The following is a 15,669-nucleotide window of genomic DNA, read 5'->3' as shown; positions in this document are numbered from 1 at the left end:
TGGGAGTCGAAGATATGCTGAGTACCATGTAAGATATGAGAGTCTGATCCAGGAGATTGCACACGTTGTAGATTTTTTAAGAGTCTAAATATGTTGGGCGAGGAACCTGAAGATGAGCACAATTTTGCCCAGTATGCTTTGGATTCCTTTTCGATCGTAGATCGGAGTATAGCAGCCGTTCGCTTATACTTGATCCAAAGTTCAGGATTGTTTGAACGTTTAGCCAGCAGTCTCCACATTTTCCTTTTCACATCAGGAAGATATGAAGACCACCACGGGGGAAAGTTAGTCTTTGATTCTTGAATACACATAAAGATTCTTGAATACACATAACTGATGAGCGTGAGAAGTAGGAGGTCTGAAGCCACTGCCTTTAATCGGTAATGCTTCTACAGTTCCAGGATATAACTTGTATCATTTGAATTACAGACGGAAGAAAGATATTTGGGAAATTATGATCGTTTAAGATTTCTGGCGCGACGTTTGTCCAACTTCACTGATGTATGTATTTGATCTAGCTTGTGGTGTATTTTTGGGAGAGCTCTTAGTTGTGGTACCTGTGCATGTTTGGGATGAGGCCGAGCTTGAAATTCCTTGATGCGATTGTTCCAATGTGGGGATAAGAGAAGATGCGCTGTTTTGGGATATTTGATCGGTAGTAGGTTTAGCTGGCGAAATGGGAACTGGTTCGAGAAATGTCGGAAGGGAGGCTTGATTATCTTGTTCTAGAGAGCGGAATTTCTTTCTGGAGGAGTGAGGTTCGATTGAGTTGTCTAATCGGGAAGTTAAGTTATCAATTACTGTAAACAGCTTTCCAAAAAGAATGTCCTGACATTGGGTGAGTGCTTGCAATTTGGAATCGAATGATGTAACTACTTCTGACAATACGCTCTTGACTATGGACTTTATAGTTTCAACTGTCGTTACGCGCTCAGATTTAGATATCGTCGCACAGGTAGAGGTGTGTTGAATGGGCTTGAACTGGCGTCTAGCCTCTGAGAATGATAGACGTTGTTTACTTTTGAATTCTAAGAATTTTGCTTCTTCCAACCGAGATGGGCATGTAAGGGCATCAGCAGGGTGATTCCCTGCACAATTGATACAGGTTGGTTCTGTACTGACACATTCTGAGAAGACATGTGTGCCGCTGCAATAAGAACAGATTTGTTGCTTGGCGGAGCAATTCTTTGTTGAATGATTGAACTTGTAGTAACATTTAGAGCACTGTCTAGGTCGGTCATAAAAAAGGGCGGGCTTTACGAGGTTGTATCAAAATTTTACTTCTGTTGGTATTGAAATGCCGTAGATTGTAATAAGGCATGTCTCAGAGAGTGACGAAGATCCTCTTTTTGTAAGTAAGGTTGAACTCCGACCCACCCCAGGGGGGTATACGGAGATAAAAGTAAAATTATTACAATAAAATTTCTCTAAAAACTAAAGTTACAGTAAAATTTCGCCAAATGACAGTGGTGGTGATCAGTTAAAAGTGGATTAACAATAAAGTTTGACAATTAAAAACATGTGTTAAAGGCAATGAAACCCAATAGCGCCGGTGTAAATGTCGAGAATTAAATGATTATAATAATAAGGAAACAAGAGATAAAAAATCTCAAAACTAAAATCAATGAAAGCTAAAAGTCCAAATAGTAAATGTCTAAAAGTAAAAGTCTGACTAGAAGTCTATGAAGTCTAAAATCAAAAGTAGATAAAAATTCAAAATGTAAGGCTAAAAGTTGATTAGTAAAAATTAACGATGACATGCTCTATTGTTGGTTCATGACTGGGGCCAGTTGATCTGGGGCTAGAATGTCCTCGAGGGTATCCTCTTTTTGTAAATCGGCGAATGCTATGCACAGTTACGTCGTTGAATGATAATTCAGAAGCCAGTTCAGTAAGTGAGTGATCAATAGGGATTTCTTGTAGCAGGAATTTTGATGTGCTGTTTTCTGTTTGAATGCTAGGTTGGGTTTGAATTCCCATAAGTTTGGTTAGTTTGGAGATTTCGATTGCAGTATTCAAGTTCGCAGTTTTAATTAACATTTTGCCGTTTCCAGTGTGCATGCAAGTCATTATATTTACGGGTACTGTAACAGCTTTAGTTAGATCATCTTTAAGCAGGATTGGTTTTTTTGGGAAAGAATTGTGTCCTATTGGGGTAAAAATTACAATTGAATTCTAAATTTGTTTCGGTGGACACTTTAATTGTTCGAGAGTAGTGTTGGTTTGTAGATAAATCCATCTCTTTCTCCCTCATGTTGAGGAAAAAAGGGGAAATTATTATACTTGAGAATACTTGAAATTCGCTTACTTTGTTGTCGCCAACTGTTACTTCAGCCCGCACTAGTGGGTGGTACACAAAATAAGAAAATCAATTTACTGATATTAATGATCTGAGATTCAGTATCCCAATGTACAAGATAGTGGTATACACCAATTGGTATTATTTCATCTGCTAACCCGAGATGGATGTAGACAGATGTTGGCACTAAGAATTTCAAACGAAATTTTCACTAAAGAAAAAACGTCCAACACTCACAACTCCGAAAAGTCCTCTTCATACAAAAACTAACTTGCATCCTACATATACTCAAATAACCAGTAAATTAAAATCTAGTTTATAACTTACATATACTCAAATAGCAAATAAATAAAATATAATACTTTTAACATCTACCGCCATCTGCGTTTCACGCCCGTTACCAAACAGCAAGCTCCACCAATGATAGTCGAGGATCTCTAGTCAAAACAAAAGTGAACACATGTCACTTGCATGGCCGTATGTTTATTTATGCAATTGCTTAGTCCATGTTTGTGTGCAGCAACCAGATTTATCTATTTATTTCTGTATTTAATTAAAATATTTCTTGTTTTTAATCATTGCAAAAGAATGAATTTCCGATTAAAATTTTGATTGGAAATATTCTACTCGAAACAACATTTCTAAGTAACATGAATTTTTAAAAATAATACCCAGAAAAAAAATATAAACCTGAATCAACAAAACCTACTGATTAAACCAAGTAATTACTTTGGCATAAAATTTTCTTTGGTGAAACTATTAAAATCTGTTTACTCTGTAATAGCAGGGTATTTAAAAATTTTTAAAAAAATATCTCATTTAGTTTTTTTATCTTCTCTCCACTTCATGTAGATGGAAAGCTCAATTAAAAGTAAAGATCTGGACAGTGTGATTGTTAGTATAGATCTTCCATTAGCAGAAAAATTTTACATGCGTAAGTTTTTATTTCATACAAATAACGTAATTGTATTGTAGTGTTGAAATAAAATAAGTGCAGAAATGATCGGCTTACTATTTAATGAAAATATGTGATCTAACTATTTTTGATGATTTATAGTTTCAGGGGAAAAACTAATAATGAACTGTGGTATGATAATAATAGTATCATACCATCAGGGACTGATTAATTGTAACTTCTTTGAACTGAAATTCGTAATAAGTACCCTTTGTCGAAAAAATTACCCTTTAAAGCATAAATTAACAGTTTTGATTTGTATAGGGTTGAAAACAGTTGAGAAATTCTTTTATTTAACGTCAATTCGCTTTTAGGTCCATATCTTTTTAGCTCTCACATACTGTAATAGCTAATACAAATTTTGGAAGACATTCTGTTCTTTGAACATGTGTTAACTGTAGGCTAATTTTTTTTAAGAAATATGTATGTTAGCTAAGACCTGTATACCCAAGTAACTTACATTAATTTAATTAATTTGATGTGTTAACATCATTCATGCAAGGTTAAAAAGATAATTTTTAATCAAGCTCTATAATTTCATTAAATGAGGTTCTATTCCATATCCTTGGGGCCATAAAAATCAACAAATTGCTACACAGACCAGTGTAGGAATATTTGCTTCTGGTAAAGTATTTATGGTCCCACAAAATGGACATCTTAATCACCGTGGTCGAATCACGGCGACATTGTCGCAGAACGTTAAGAGTTCTTGCAGAACAATTTTTCTTTTCGAAAGTAAAAAAAAAAATTTACTTTTCTTTTCTACGGAAATTTAATTGAATTTAATTGTAATACTTGAATCATGTATTTAGATAATCACTTTTTGGTACGCTTAATGTACGCCAATATAATAAATCAGTGTAATGTTTTGATTGTATTTTCAACAATTTATTGATATTGATTTTCACATGGTTTTTAAAGATCCCGATATATTTCAAACAATCAGAAAAATTCAAATTATGCATTTGGGTATTTGCTTTTTAAAGCAATAAATAATTCTATCAAATTTTTGGCAGTTATTCCTATAGCCTATAGATTTTTTACGTCACTGCTGGTGACTTTCTGGGTCGAAGGGTGTTTCAGGTTTGTGTCATTCTTTTTTTTTCCCTCTTAGATCCTATTCTGCCAATGCCTAGTTATAGCTAAAATTTGGCAGTATTTTAGGGTAACTAATGGTATTGAATTATTCTCTTTTATTTTTGCATCTATGACACTATTTAATCTTAATGCATTGATTATGTTATAATTTATTTTTGCCTATTTAATCTAATTAGTATTAAAAATGTATACCTCTCTCTGAAAGAATATAACATACTACTTCCACAAAAAAGTTATTCTTGACAACATAACCATACCAATAAAAATAATCATATTTAATCATTGCGTTCAATGCTTCAGCAACATATTATTTTTTTGCTNTCAAAATAAAAAATAATATTTTTAAAAACCACGTTTTTGTAGTGGAGAATAATAATTAAAAAAAAAATTTAAAAACGAAAAACGTGGGGCACATGAAATACATAACTGTAATGTTATATTAGTGTGTGTATGTGTGCTCTTGAGAATATGTGCATGGCATATCTGTAATCGTAATTGTATCTGAATGTGGAATATGTTTGTGTATATGCATATTTATGTGGATGTATATGTGGCTGTGCATGTGTATGAGTAAGAAAATGTGTATATGTATGTGTATATATACTGTTATGTATTTCATGCGCCCCACATTTTTCGTTTTTCAATTTTTTTTAATTATTATTCTCCACTACAAAAACGTGGCTTTTAAAAATATTATTTTTTATTTTGAATTTTTTTATTTTAAATTATAATTTTTTTAATTTTTATTTTATATTTTTTAAAAGTTATTACTTTTTAATTATTATTCTTCACTACAAAAAACGTGGTTTTTAAAAATATATATTTTTATTTAGATTATTTTTCTTAGTCAAGAGTAGTCAAGACTACTAAAAGACCACTACTAAAATAATAGAACTTTCATTTTAAATTAGGGATACGAAGACCTTTATAGAAAAACAATACCTTTACTAATTTCATTAGTTTTATGCTGATGAGAACCAAAACAATCTGGAAATGAATGAGGAAAAACTGGATACTACCACGTGATTTTTCAACCTATAAAAATGCTCCGACAATAAAAATCTTTTCACCTGACATGTAATACTAATTTGAAATAATGGAATCGACAACAAAAGACAATCTCGAAAATAATTTTTTTTTTATTTTTAATTTTATTTTACTTTGTATGTCTTTTTTCTCTTCATTTTCATGCATTGTCATCCGATTCTGAACTATGTGCCAAATTTGAAGTTTGTGGCTAATCGAGAAGTTAGTTTAAAATCGATTACAAAATTCCACCCGGACAGACATACACGAAGGCAAGTTTATATAAACGTGGTAAAATAATCATTGTATTCAATGCTTCAGCAACATATTATTTTTTTGCTTTTCCAGCTGATTTTTGGTTTATTTCCCACTTTGCTGGTAACATACCTATTTAAAGTATATAATACCTGAATTTGAAACATTACCTAATGTATTACTTTTTTCTTAATAACAGGGACTCAACAGTCCTTGAAGTATGTGTCTTTAGTGACACTTACAGTTCAAAATGCTGCCCTCAACATCATGATGAGGATATCTCGTACACAGCCTGAACTGTTTCTGTCGAGTACAGCTGTTGTGATATCAGAAATTATAAAGCTCTTTTGCAGCCTCCTCATGGTGTGGGTGACGGATGGAGAAAGCAATTTCAAGCTATTTTTATCTTCACTCAAGAAAGAAATCATACATCAACCCATGGAAATTGTTAAGGTAAGGTTCTTCATGGCTGAGAAATAAGGAAATGCCGCATCAACTGCATTAACACAAAACATACTATAACAGGTCAAATGACTGTTTAAGAGCTTTTGCACCGAAAATGTGCTTATCGTCTTATCGCTTTTGCACATTTGACTTCATGACTTTTTCTAGCAATTATATACAGTTAATATTCAATTATTATTCTTTTTTTATGTTTTGTTTGTGTCAAATAATACTTGTTCAAATATTACTTGTTGTCAGGGCCGGATTAACCTCTAGGCATGTGCCTAGGGCCTACGAAAAACTTCGGAGAAAAAAATTTGTTGACAAAAATAATTTAGCTTTAAAAACAACAAGTGTATTTTGCACAAAATTATGAAGATACAAATAAAAATATAATATTTTTCGGTAATAAATTATTTTGCAGAATCTTATGATCTAATATATTACTTTTTTGCGATTTTTGGATTCAACGAAATCTTGTATTATGCTGTCGAATTCCAAACTACGCAAAATGTCGTATTCAATTGACATAAGTGTGAGCGATGCCAAACGATCTTGATTCATTGTTGAACGCAATTAATTTTTTTTCAATTTTAATCTGGAGAAAGATCTTTCTCCTTCTGCATTTGATCCAAGAATCGACAAATATATTCTTATTGCAATGTGAACGTTAGGAAAAGCATTCACAAGTTTATCTTTAATTGCCTAGGGCCTACGAAAATTGGCTATGCCTACGAAAGGTATAATCCGGCTGTGCTTGTCGTAAACCTATTTATACCACAACCGGTCATTTGACCGGAAGAACAATTTAATGCTAAAGCATTAAATTGTTATCCGATAACCTTATAAATAAGGTTATCAGATCAGACGCTGTGATGTAATGTGTGTTCAACGTATTGCATTCGATGAGTTGATCTGCTGATAGCAAAAATACTTCTTCTTATTCCTCAACAGATGGCATTTTATAAAATACCCTTCTTACATTTAAAATTCTTTTATGTTTTATTTTAAATACATTAGCGGTCACGCACAACACTCTTCGTTATAGTTCTCTAATCCCAAAAACTGTTTGTGCAGTCCTTTTCAGATAACTTTGCTCACTCATTTCGTCCTGATTTTATAAATTACCCTTCTTTTATATTTAAAATTCTTTTATGTTTTATTTTCAATACATTAGAGGTCACAGACAATTTTAATGCCAAAAGACAGAACTATACAAAGTCAAAGTATTAAAAATATTTCTGACATCTTACATTTCTAGGAATTTTTTTATTTTAATATTTTCTTATGACATTTGGATGATTATTTCACCATAAAAACTTTATGTCAATCTTATTTTAAATTAATATTGTTTTTATTTTGCAAAAACACTGATTATTATTCAATTTTTCAATTGAATTTTTGTCTGGGTTTTAAAAGTGATCAATTGATTAATCTTCATTGTCTTAAAAGGTTTAGGATTTTTTCTTTTTTGATGTGTGTAAGATTTAAGCTTAAAAATGAAAATGTATAACTGGTTTCATTCTTGCAGGTTGCCATTCCTTCATTTGTTTATTTATTGCAGAATAATCTTATTTATGTTGGAGCTACTCATTTAGATGCTGCCACTTGTCAGGTCAGAAAACTCATTTATCCAATTCAAATTTATCTCTTTCAGAATGAAATAAGATTAAAAAATAAAAATGTTACTGTTATTATAGAAAAATTATTTTGCACGTTGTTTTCGTTTTCCTCTACATCTGATTGATATATTGCTTTGGGTATCATTGCAAGTTCTAATAACAAAGAAATGTGGGTAATTTTCCTGAAATGTGTGACATTTCTAAATTTTCCATTTTTCACAAGGGGTGTAGTATTTCCTTTTTTTAGAAAAGCAAGGTATGCATACTCGTATATTTACAAATCTTCAAAAATATCTATATTTATTTTAGATAAGCTTAATTTTTAAAAATTCGGCAAAACTTTTATTACTATCTTTTGTTATAAATCATGCATAAATTCAAAAAATACAGTCACCCCTATTATACATATTTAAATTGTCTGTTTATTTTAATGAAAAAAATTAAGAAACATTAATTTTTGTTCTTAAAAATTAAAATTAAAAAAAAAAAATTAGCGATAAAATTTAACCACTCCAGCTAGAATTGGATTTCGATACTTCTTTTACAGAAAGCGGACAGTCAAACCATTACATCACGAGTACACTTAAGTTGGGAAGAATATATAGAACATAGAATTATAGAACATATTTTACCCTAACGGCAAATTAGGNTGATTAGATTTTGAAAAGCAAAAAGCAATGTGAAAAAGAAAACGTATTTAAGGCTTCAGGGGGCCCCAGCTGCAAATAAAACTTTTTTTTCAAAAGTGGGATCTGGGGGCCCTTGCCATCTCGGGGCCCCAAGCTTATACGTAAATCCGGCCCTGCCCGAGATCATCCAATATGTTCAGTACATTAAAGTAATATTGCACAAATTAAAATAATAAACTTATGAACAAAACTCATTTTGAAAGTCATTAGATCATAATAAGTAACTTTTTTTTCTTTTTGAAATAACATGTTTTTATGCGTAGAATAAATTAAATAATATTATTTGAGATAAGACTAAAACTGTGTTTAAATTTTATATAAATTTTTTTTTTGACTTTTTCCTTTTAAATTTTTGACCTTTTTCTTGAATTTTTTCTTCTTATCTCTGTATAAACCCTGACAATACAGATAAAATAATAATAAAAAGAAATATTAAAAGAAATTATTAAAAAAAATTTGTTAATTCTCAAAACAGAATTTTAACTTTGAAAATCTCAGTTTTTCTTTTTACTTAAAAAAAGGGCAATGATTGAAAAAAAGATATATATGTGTAGAGTGCAGAAAAAAATAAATGGGTAACTTTTGATTATCACATTCTGGGACTCAATTTTAATGGTTCAAGTAGGTGACCTCAAATATGCTATTAACAAGCGCTGGTGATAATTTAAGTTACGAAATCGGACACAAAAATGTACTTTCTCTGAATAAATAGATTCAGATTTCTGACTCCCAAAATATAGGGGGTAGTCGCAATCTGGAAAATATAGTCCCAAACGTTTGGTCAGGAGAGGGGTCCAGAGTTTGGACTCCTTAATGTTAATTTGATTTTTTTGTTATTTTGCTGCATTTCGAGAACTTTTTAGGGGAGTTGAAAGAAAAGTTATGTTTTTTCATAGAAAGTATGTTTTTGTGTCTTATTTTTTTGTAACTTAAAACATCTTTTCTAATTGATTAGCATATTTGAGGTCACCACCTCAAACTATTAAGATTGAGTCGTAGAACGTGGCGATCCGAGCATTAGATCAAAAGATATTCAGGATGGTCCGTTTTTTATTTTGTACTCTGCACATATATATATTCACACACATATATAATATATATTTATATATATAAATCTTTTATAAATGCTGTTTTTAAAATATGCCATAATGTAAACACTCATGAAAAACTAATCTATTTTTAGAAAAAGTGAAGATAAAAAGCATAATTATTGTTTCTTGGGGTTCTATTTATTTATTTCATCCAGTAAATTCCTATTACTTTGCTTAAATTTGAAAATTTCTTTACTCACTTGGAACAGTATAATTTTTAATAACTTAATGGAACTGGATAACTTAATATGGAACTTAATTTATAATAAAATAGGTTTAAGATTATTATGCTCTAATTATTTCTGAGCTTCGCAGTTCTTGCTGTAATGAACTTATTTCTTATTTTAGGTGACATACCAATTGAAAATCCTCACAACAGCCCTATTTTCTGTTGCCATGTTGAACAGAAAACTGAATCCTTATCAATGGATTTCATTATTCACTTTGTTTGTAGGTATAGCGCTGGTACAAGTTGCACAGTTTGACACACATTCCCCTGCTCAGGCAGGTCAGAGTCCCCTCATCGGTTTCGTCGCCATCGTCATCGCCTGCTGCATGTCAGGATTCGCTGGCGTTTATTTTGAAAAAATTCTAAAAGGGAGCAATGTCACCGTTTGGATGAGGAACGTCCAACTGTGCATCTCCTCAGTTCCTCTCGGATTTGGGACGATCTTTTTCATGAATTGGTCGGATGTCTCTTCCAAAGGTTTCTTCTACGGATACAACAAAATTGTCTGGACTGTTATTCTCTTGCAAGCCGTCGGGGGCCTGATAGTTGCCATCGTCGTCAAATTTGCTGACAACATTCTGAAAGGTTTCTCCACGTCGCTTGCCATTGTGCTGTCCTGCATACTTTCTGTGTATATATTTGAATTTCAGCTGACGACCAAGTTTGTGTTGGGATCTTCCCTTGTGATTGGCTCCATATTCTTATATGGCAAGCCTTATCAAGCCAATACAAAAAAGTGACATTTTCGATGCTTCGCTTTTTCGAAATGATCGTACGTGGTGCATAGTTTTATATTTTTGACGGTTAATCAAACATTCATTATATACAAAAAAATATTGTTGGTTTTTTTTTTTAAGATTATTTATTTTGTTGAAGCTTATACTGCTGTTCGTGATGCATATTGCTTGTAATGGGGTTTATGGTACTTAAATAATTTTTCTACAATAGTTCTCATTTAACACCTATGTATTACAGCTTAATAATTTTATGATTTGGTTAAACAAATGAGAATTTGTTCCAAAACTATAAAGCACGACCTATAGCCTAAAGTATAAAAGAATAGAAGCTACGGAAATATATATAAAAAATCTTATTCAAAATAAATCTTATTTCAATCACTGCAAAAGTTTTTCAGTCTTTTTCACCATTGGATTATAATCATTTAATTTTTAAATGATTACAATCTGATACATTAATTTGGAATGCAATTTATGAACAAAAAGAAAATTTCCTAAATCAAAAAGATAAGAATAATTAATCACTCCCATCACACCGATTGGTTAATGCAGCAATAATAAATTCTGTTTGTTGCTAAATTCTGTTGTTTGTTCTGTCTGTTGTTGTTAAATTAGCTTTTGAGATTAATGAAAAAGTTTCTGTTATCTTTTCTATGTCTGTAAATTTGATGGGATATCTTGTTATGTAATTTTGTAACTATGTTTGTTTAGATATGTTTTAATTTTTATTATGAAAAATTTAGTTACGTATGTTAAGTCATTCACATTCTTTTCAAATAGAATCCAAACTCACCCCTCCTTTTTTTGGATTGTAACATTGTTACTATTGAGCCTCATAATTGTTTCTGTGCAATCTTTTAAAAAAATCATTGAGTACTATAGCAGCAGTTTCTAAAAGGAGTTCCACATAACTCAAGAGTGGGGGGGGGTATATATTNTGTTCTTCATATATATATATATGTATATATATAAATATTGACCGGTTGTCCAAATTACCTGCACCTCACAAAATGGCAATCAAGAATTCAAACCTGCAATTTTAACTTCATGATTTTAATTGTTCTAAAATTAAAATAAAATTAATAAAACCTGTAATTTATTTATCTTTATCTCTCATTTAATTGTATTTTTTAAAATTCTGTTTTACTGTTTTTTTAAATTCTGTTCGCATTTACTTTTAGAACCAATAATTTTTGCAGTGTTCAACAATAGAGCCATATATTTATTCTGCAGTGGGAGGATGAGTAAGTGATGATTTGGTAGCAGTTTTCACCAAGGAAATGTTAACCATCGCTTGAAATCGAGCAATTTTTTTTTTTAAAATTCAGTCACAAAAGAAAAAAATTTATTTTAATAAAAAATTAGTTTCCTTTCATTGTAAATTTAAATACAAATAAAGTGAAAAATTGTAATCTCAGAAGGTGCTATGTCCCTTCATTTATAAAATATGAGAGGTCTACAGCCCCTCTGCCCCGGTCTTTGGAATGGTCACAAGAGTTTCAAAAGTTAAACTATTTTTTTAAGCTCTTATTACATTAAACTATTTTTATAACCTGTTATTACATTTATACGATATTAACGATTGATTAATTTAATATTTTAAAATTTCCATAAGGCCAATGTTTTTTTTATTTTGAATAATGAAAAAAAAAATATTTGGTGCTTTTAAAATAGTTTTTTGATTATATAAATTATGTTTTTCCATACCTTTGAATTTTAACAATCACTACTTTCCGAGACCCTATTTAAATGATTGAACTGTTTTCATTTTCTATAAAGACAACCAGTATCTAGTATTTACAAATGTTAACTTCATACTCCACTTTGACATTTAACGGAACAAAATAATAATTGTGTTAAAGGGGAGTGTTGGATAAAAAGTTTGGGAAACTCTGTCCTTGATTAATCTAATTAGCCACTATTTATAGTATGGTTGTAATTTAAAATATTTAACTTTTTCACAAATGTTGAGAATTTTAGTTTCTTGTGCTGAGTTAAAAGGTTTAATCTGTCACATAGCTCAAAAAACAAAATTGAGGTTTAAAGATAAGAAGTCATCATTGTTTTCATTGCATCCATTAAATCTTACTGTTGTTCTATAATTCATATTTTGATTCGTCTACTTCTAGCTGAATTTAATTCAAAAATGCTGATACAACAATTGCATTTAGCGCAGTATTTTAAAGAGCTCTTTTTGTAAAATAATTGCAATTTCTAATTTATGCAATATTTAGAAAAATGTTTTGAAAGATCTTATCTGCATCATTCCAATTTATAAATGAACTTGCAATTAGCTTATACCTCTTTTTATTTACTCTTACCCTTATTTACCTTAATTTGCACATTTAAAGTATTTCTAAGATATTTTATTTAAAAACTGATTGTTTTATTTAAAAAGAATACAGATATTGTGAGCTTAATATTTAGTATACTATTATATTGTAATATAAGTATGCATACACATTTGGATATAATAAAAACTTAACTAGAAATAATTTTATTTTATTTTAATAGCTTTCAGTAGATATTCATATTTTGTGATCAACTAAATTTAGTATTAAACCGAATTTTAGGATGGTTAAAAATATTGTTACTTTCAATAATGACTTATTTTAATTTAAAATTAATGCCGCCAAAATTGCTTTAAAAACTGCAATAACTATTTCTTGATTCAAGTACCAATGAAAATAAATGCATTTAAGTCTAGTCTTAAATAACTTTTAATACTTTTTTGGAGATAGAATAAAAACTGAAATTACTTAAGGACTTGCAATGCATGGAACTGAGATTTGGTCACACACTGAATATTAGGCATACTACTAATTGTTTAATGTTTTTCAGGTCAATACATAAATTTTAAAATTTTTAAACTGTGCCCACCGCTTATTACAATCATGCCTATTTTGAGAACATTTGATTTTTTTTAAATAGGAATATCTACCCTGTGGGAAAAAAAAGTTTCAAAGTCTTAACAAATACACTAAAAGTTAAATTTGTTACTACTTCATTTATATTTCAACTGAATATACATTGAAAATTTTAACTAAACATGAGTTACATTTTTTTTTTCATTTACAGAAGTTTTTTTAAAAATATTAGTATATTTGTATTGCTGCCAACTCTCCTGAATTTTGCCAGTTTTTCCGGTCTACTGGTTTAATAAAAATTCTCCTGGTTTTTGGATACTTTAGAAAATTCCCTAAAATTCGGTAAGTTTCCTTAAAAAAATCCCCATCAAAATAGAATTCCCTATTGAAATAAAATTTTTGTAAATTATTGCTTGCTTGAGTATTTAAATAAATGTTACTAATACATAATGAAACAAGCCTCATTTATAAAAATCAGTTAGCTATCTTTGATGAATTAAATACTTATTACTATTCAAAATTGAGAGTACTCACTCTCAATTCACTATCAAAAAACTATTCACATTTCAACTTCATTTAATGTTAATCATGAATGGAAAATATTGCTTTTTTTTTATTTCGATCACTCTAAAAATCCTTAAAATTCCCTATGTGTAAAATTAGTACATTTTGTAACAGTTGTCAAGAAATTTATATTATTTCGTAAAATCTACTGGATTTTTCCCTATCCACATTGGTAGCTATGTATTTGTTAGATTAGCAAACTTTAAAATTAAAGATACGTGTTTTGAAAGTTTATAAAAGTATATGTGTAACTTGTTTTTAAATTCATTTTAAAATATTAAGTGCTTTTCTGACGTCTGTTGAAGAAATTGATGACAATTAAATAATAGGCATTCTACAACTTTTCTCTATTCATAAATAGTTATATTTTCGATTCTTTAGCACTCTTAGTCTTATAATTTTTCTTTTTGTTAATAGGGGTACGCTAAATTTTTATTAGATTTTGAAACTAAGAGAAAAATTATATTAATTAGACAAGAGAGTTTTGAATTATTTTAAGCATAAGCTCTATAAAGTTTAAATTTATAAAACGACAATCAGGATCCGTGTTTTGATATTGTAATATAGCATATTTGATTTCTTGAAAAAAAAGAAAGGTTTTATAATTCAGCGATTTTATTGGTGTTATTATGTAGTTAGCTATGTTTTTTTGGATTTATTCTTACTACTCCTGTTAACCCTAGATTAATAAATATTTTATGGGTGAAAGAGGTAGAAAAATAAACTTCTAAGTAACATTCTTAGATCATTAGATAAATGTTTCTGAAGAGTGCCTCTCCCACGTAATTTGATGATCTCAAAATGGCTCAAACTGGAAAGGTCTAGTATGTATCCAGTTTTTATCTATGGAATTACAAAAAAATGTTAACGTAGATGTATAAAAAAGTTTTCATTATTCATTTTTTGTTATTTAAATGTTTAGAATATATATATTTATATATATACATACACACATGTATATGTATACACACATATATATATATTAGGAGGCAACCAATAATCCCCTTGAACATACATTAAAACTACGTCACTGCTTGTGAGGCTATATTTGTCTTTGCATTTTGACTACCCAGAACGTTTTCGTCATTTGTCCGTTTCTCTTAAACAAGCCAATGAATACATAGCACTTCATCCTGGAATTTTCTATCTTTTATCGCAGTTAAGCCTTCTTATGATAAAATTTGTAATTTTCAATGCAATTCTGGGGAATATTCTTATCTTTTCATTTTATAAATATTTAGTTACCTTAAATGAATTAATAAACAAAAATATTAAGTAATATACTATTATAAATTCAAAATATCAATTAGTTTTATGTATACATAAAATATGATATATTCTTTCATAAACTTACCAAAGTTCAATTTTAAATATTAGTAAATAAAAGTTGAAACAGGCAATAATCATAAAAATGGTCATCACACTCACCAAGACGTTTGTTTACGTTACTTAATAATAGAAGCCCGGCAAATTAAAATTTTAGATAATACGTGTTTATAAAATTCCAAAATTAAATAACCGAGATCTATTTGAATTTTATAATGTAAATTCATACGTACGTTTTTGTATACGTATAAATACATACATATAAGTACGTTTTTGTGTCTGATTTCGTAACAAGTACTGAGATTAGGGGGTGTTTATTAACTGGATTACAGAACGATGAAAAACCAATGTATAAACAAGTGTTCCTTTACTGGGATTTTTTCAAGTTAATGAAAATAAAAGAAAAATTTTAATTTTCTTGTACCTTTTGTCATATTATAAATCAAAATTATGTTAAAAATAAAAAA

At 29.7% G+C, this 15,669-nt stretch overlaps 1 protein-coding gene across 2 annotated transcripts; it reads left to right on the top strand.

Moving 5' to 3' along the window:
- The first annotated feature begins 2,633 nt into the window (after nt 1-2,633).
- LOC107439596 (UDP-N-acetylglucosamine transporter) lies at nt 2,634-12,940 on the top strand. Of its 2 annotated transcripts, none has more exons than XM_043051722.2 (5): nt 2,634-2,776; nt 3,152-3,233; nt 5,833-6,086; nt 7,609-7,692; nt 9,828-12,940. In XM_043051722.2, exons 1-5 carry the CDS (start codon nt 2,771-2,773, stop codon nt 10,446-10,448), a joined length of 1,047 nt encoding a protein of 348 aa, XP_042907656.1. In that variant the 5' UTR covers nt 2,634-2,770; the 3' UTR covers nt 10,449-12,940. The 2 variants fall into 2 exon arrangements, with proteins under 2 accessions (XP_042907656.1, XP_015907733.1); XM_016052247.3 differs by having other exon boundaries at nt 2,639-3,020.
- The last annotated feature ends 2,729 nt before the right edge of the window (nt 12,941-15,669 follow it).

This window comes from Parasteatoda tepidariorum, chromosome 4 (assembly GCF_043381705.1).
Source record: "Parasteatoda tepidariorum isolate YZ-2023 chromosome 4, CAS_Ptep_4.0, whole genome shotgun sequence".
Taxonomy (NCBI): Eukaryota; Metazoa; Arthropoda; class Arachnida; order Araneae; family Theridiidae; genus Parasteatoda; species Parasteatoda tepidariorum.
Note: the sequence above shows the minus strand (reverse complement) of the source record. Positions and strands in the feature narration are given on the sequence as shown.

Excerpts from the sequence above, each read along its gene's own strand:
- LOC107439596 (XM_043051722.2), top strand. Across the intron at positions 3,234-5,832 it reads AGCAGAAAAATTTTACATGC|GGACTCAACAGTCCTTGAAG; the intron begins GTAAGTTTTTAT and ends TCTTAATAACAG. Across the intron at positions 7,693-9,827 it reads TAGATGCTGCCACTTGTCAG|GTGACATACCAATTGAAAAT; the intron begins GTCAGAAAACTC and ends TTCTTATTTTAG.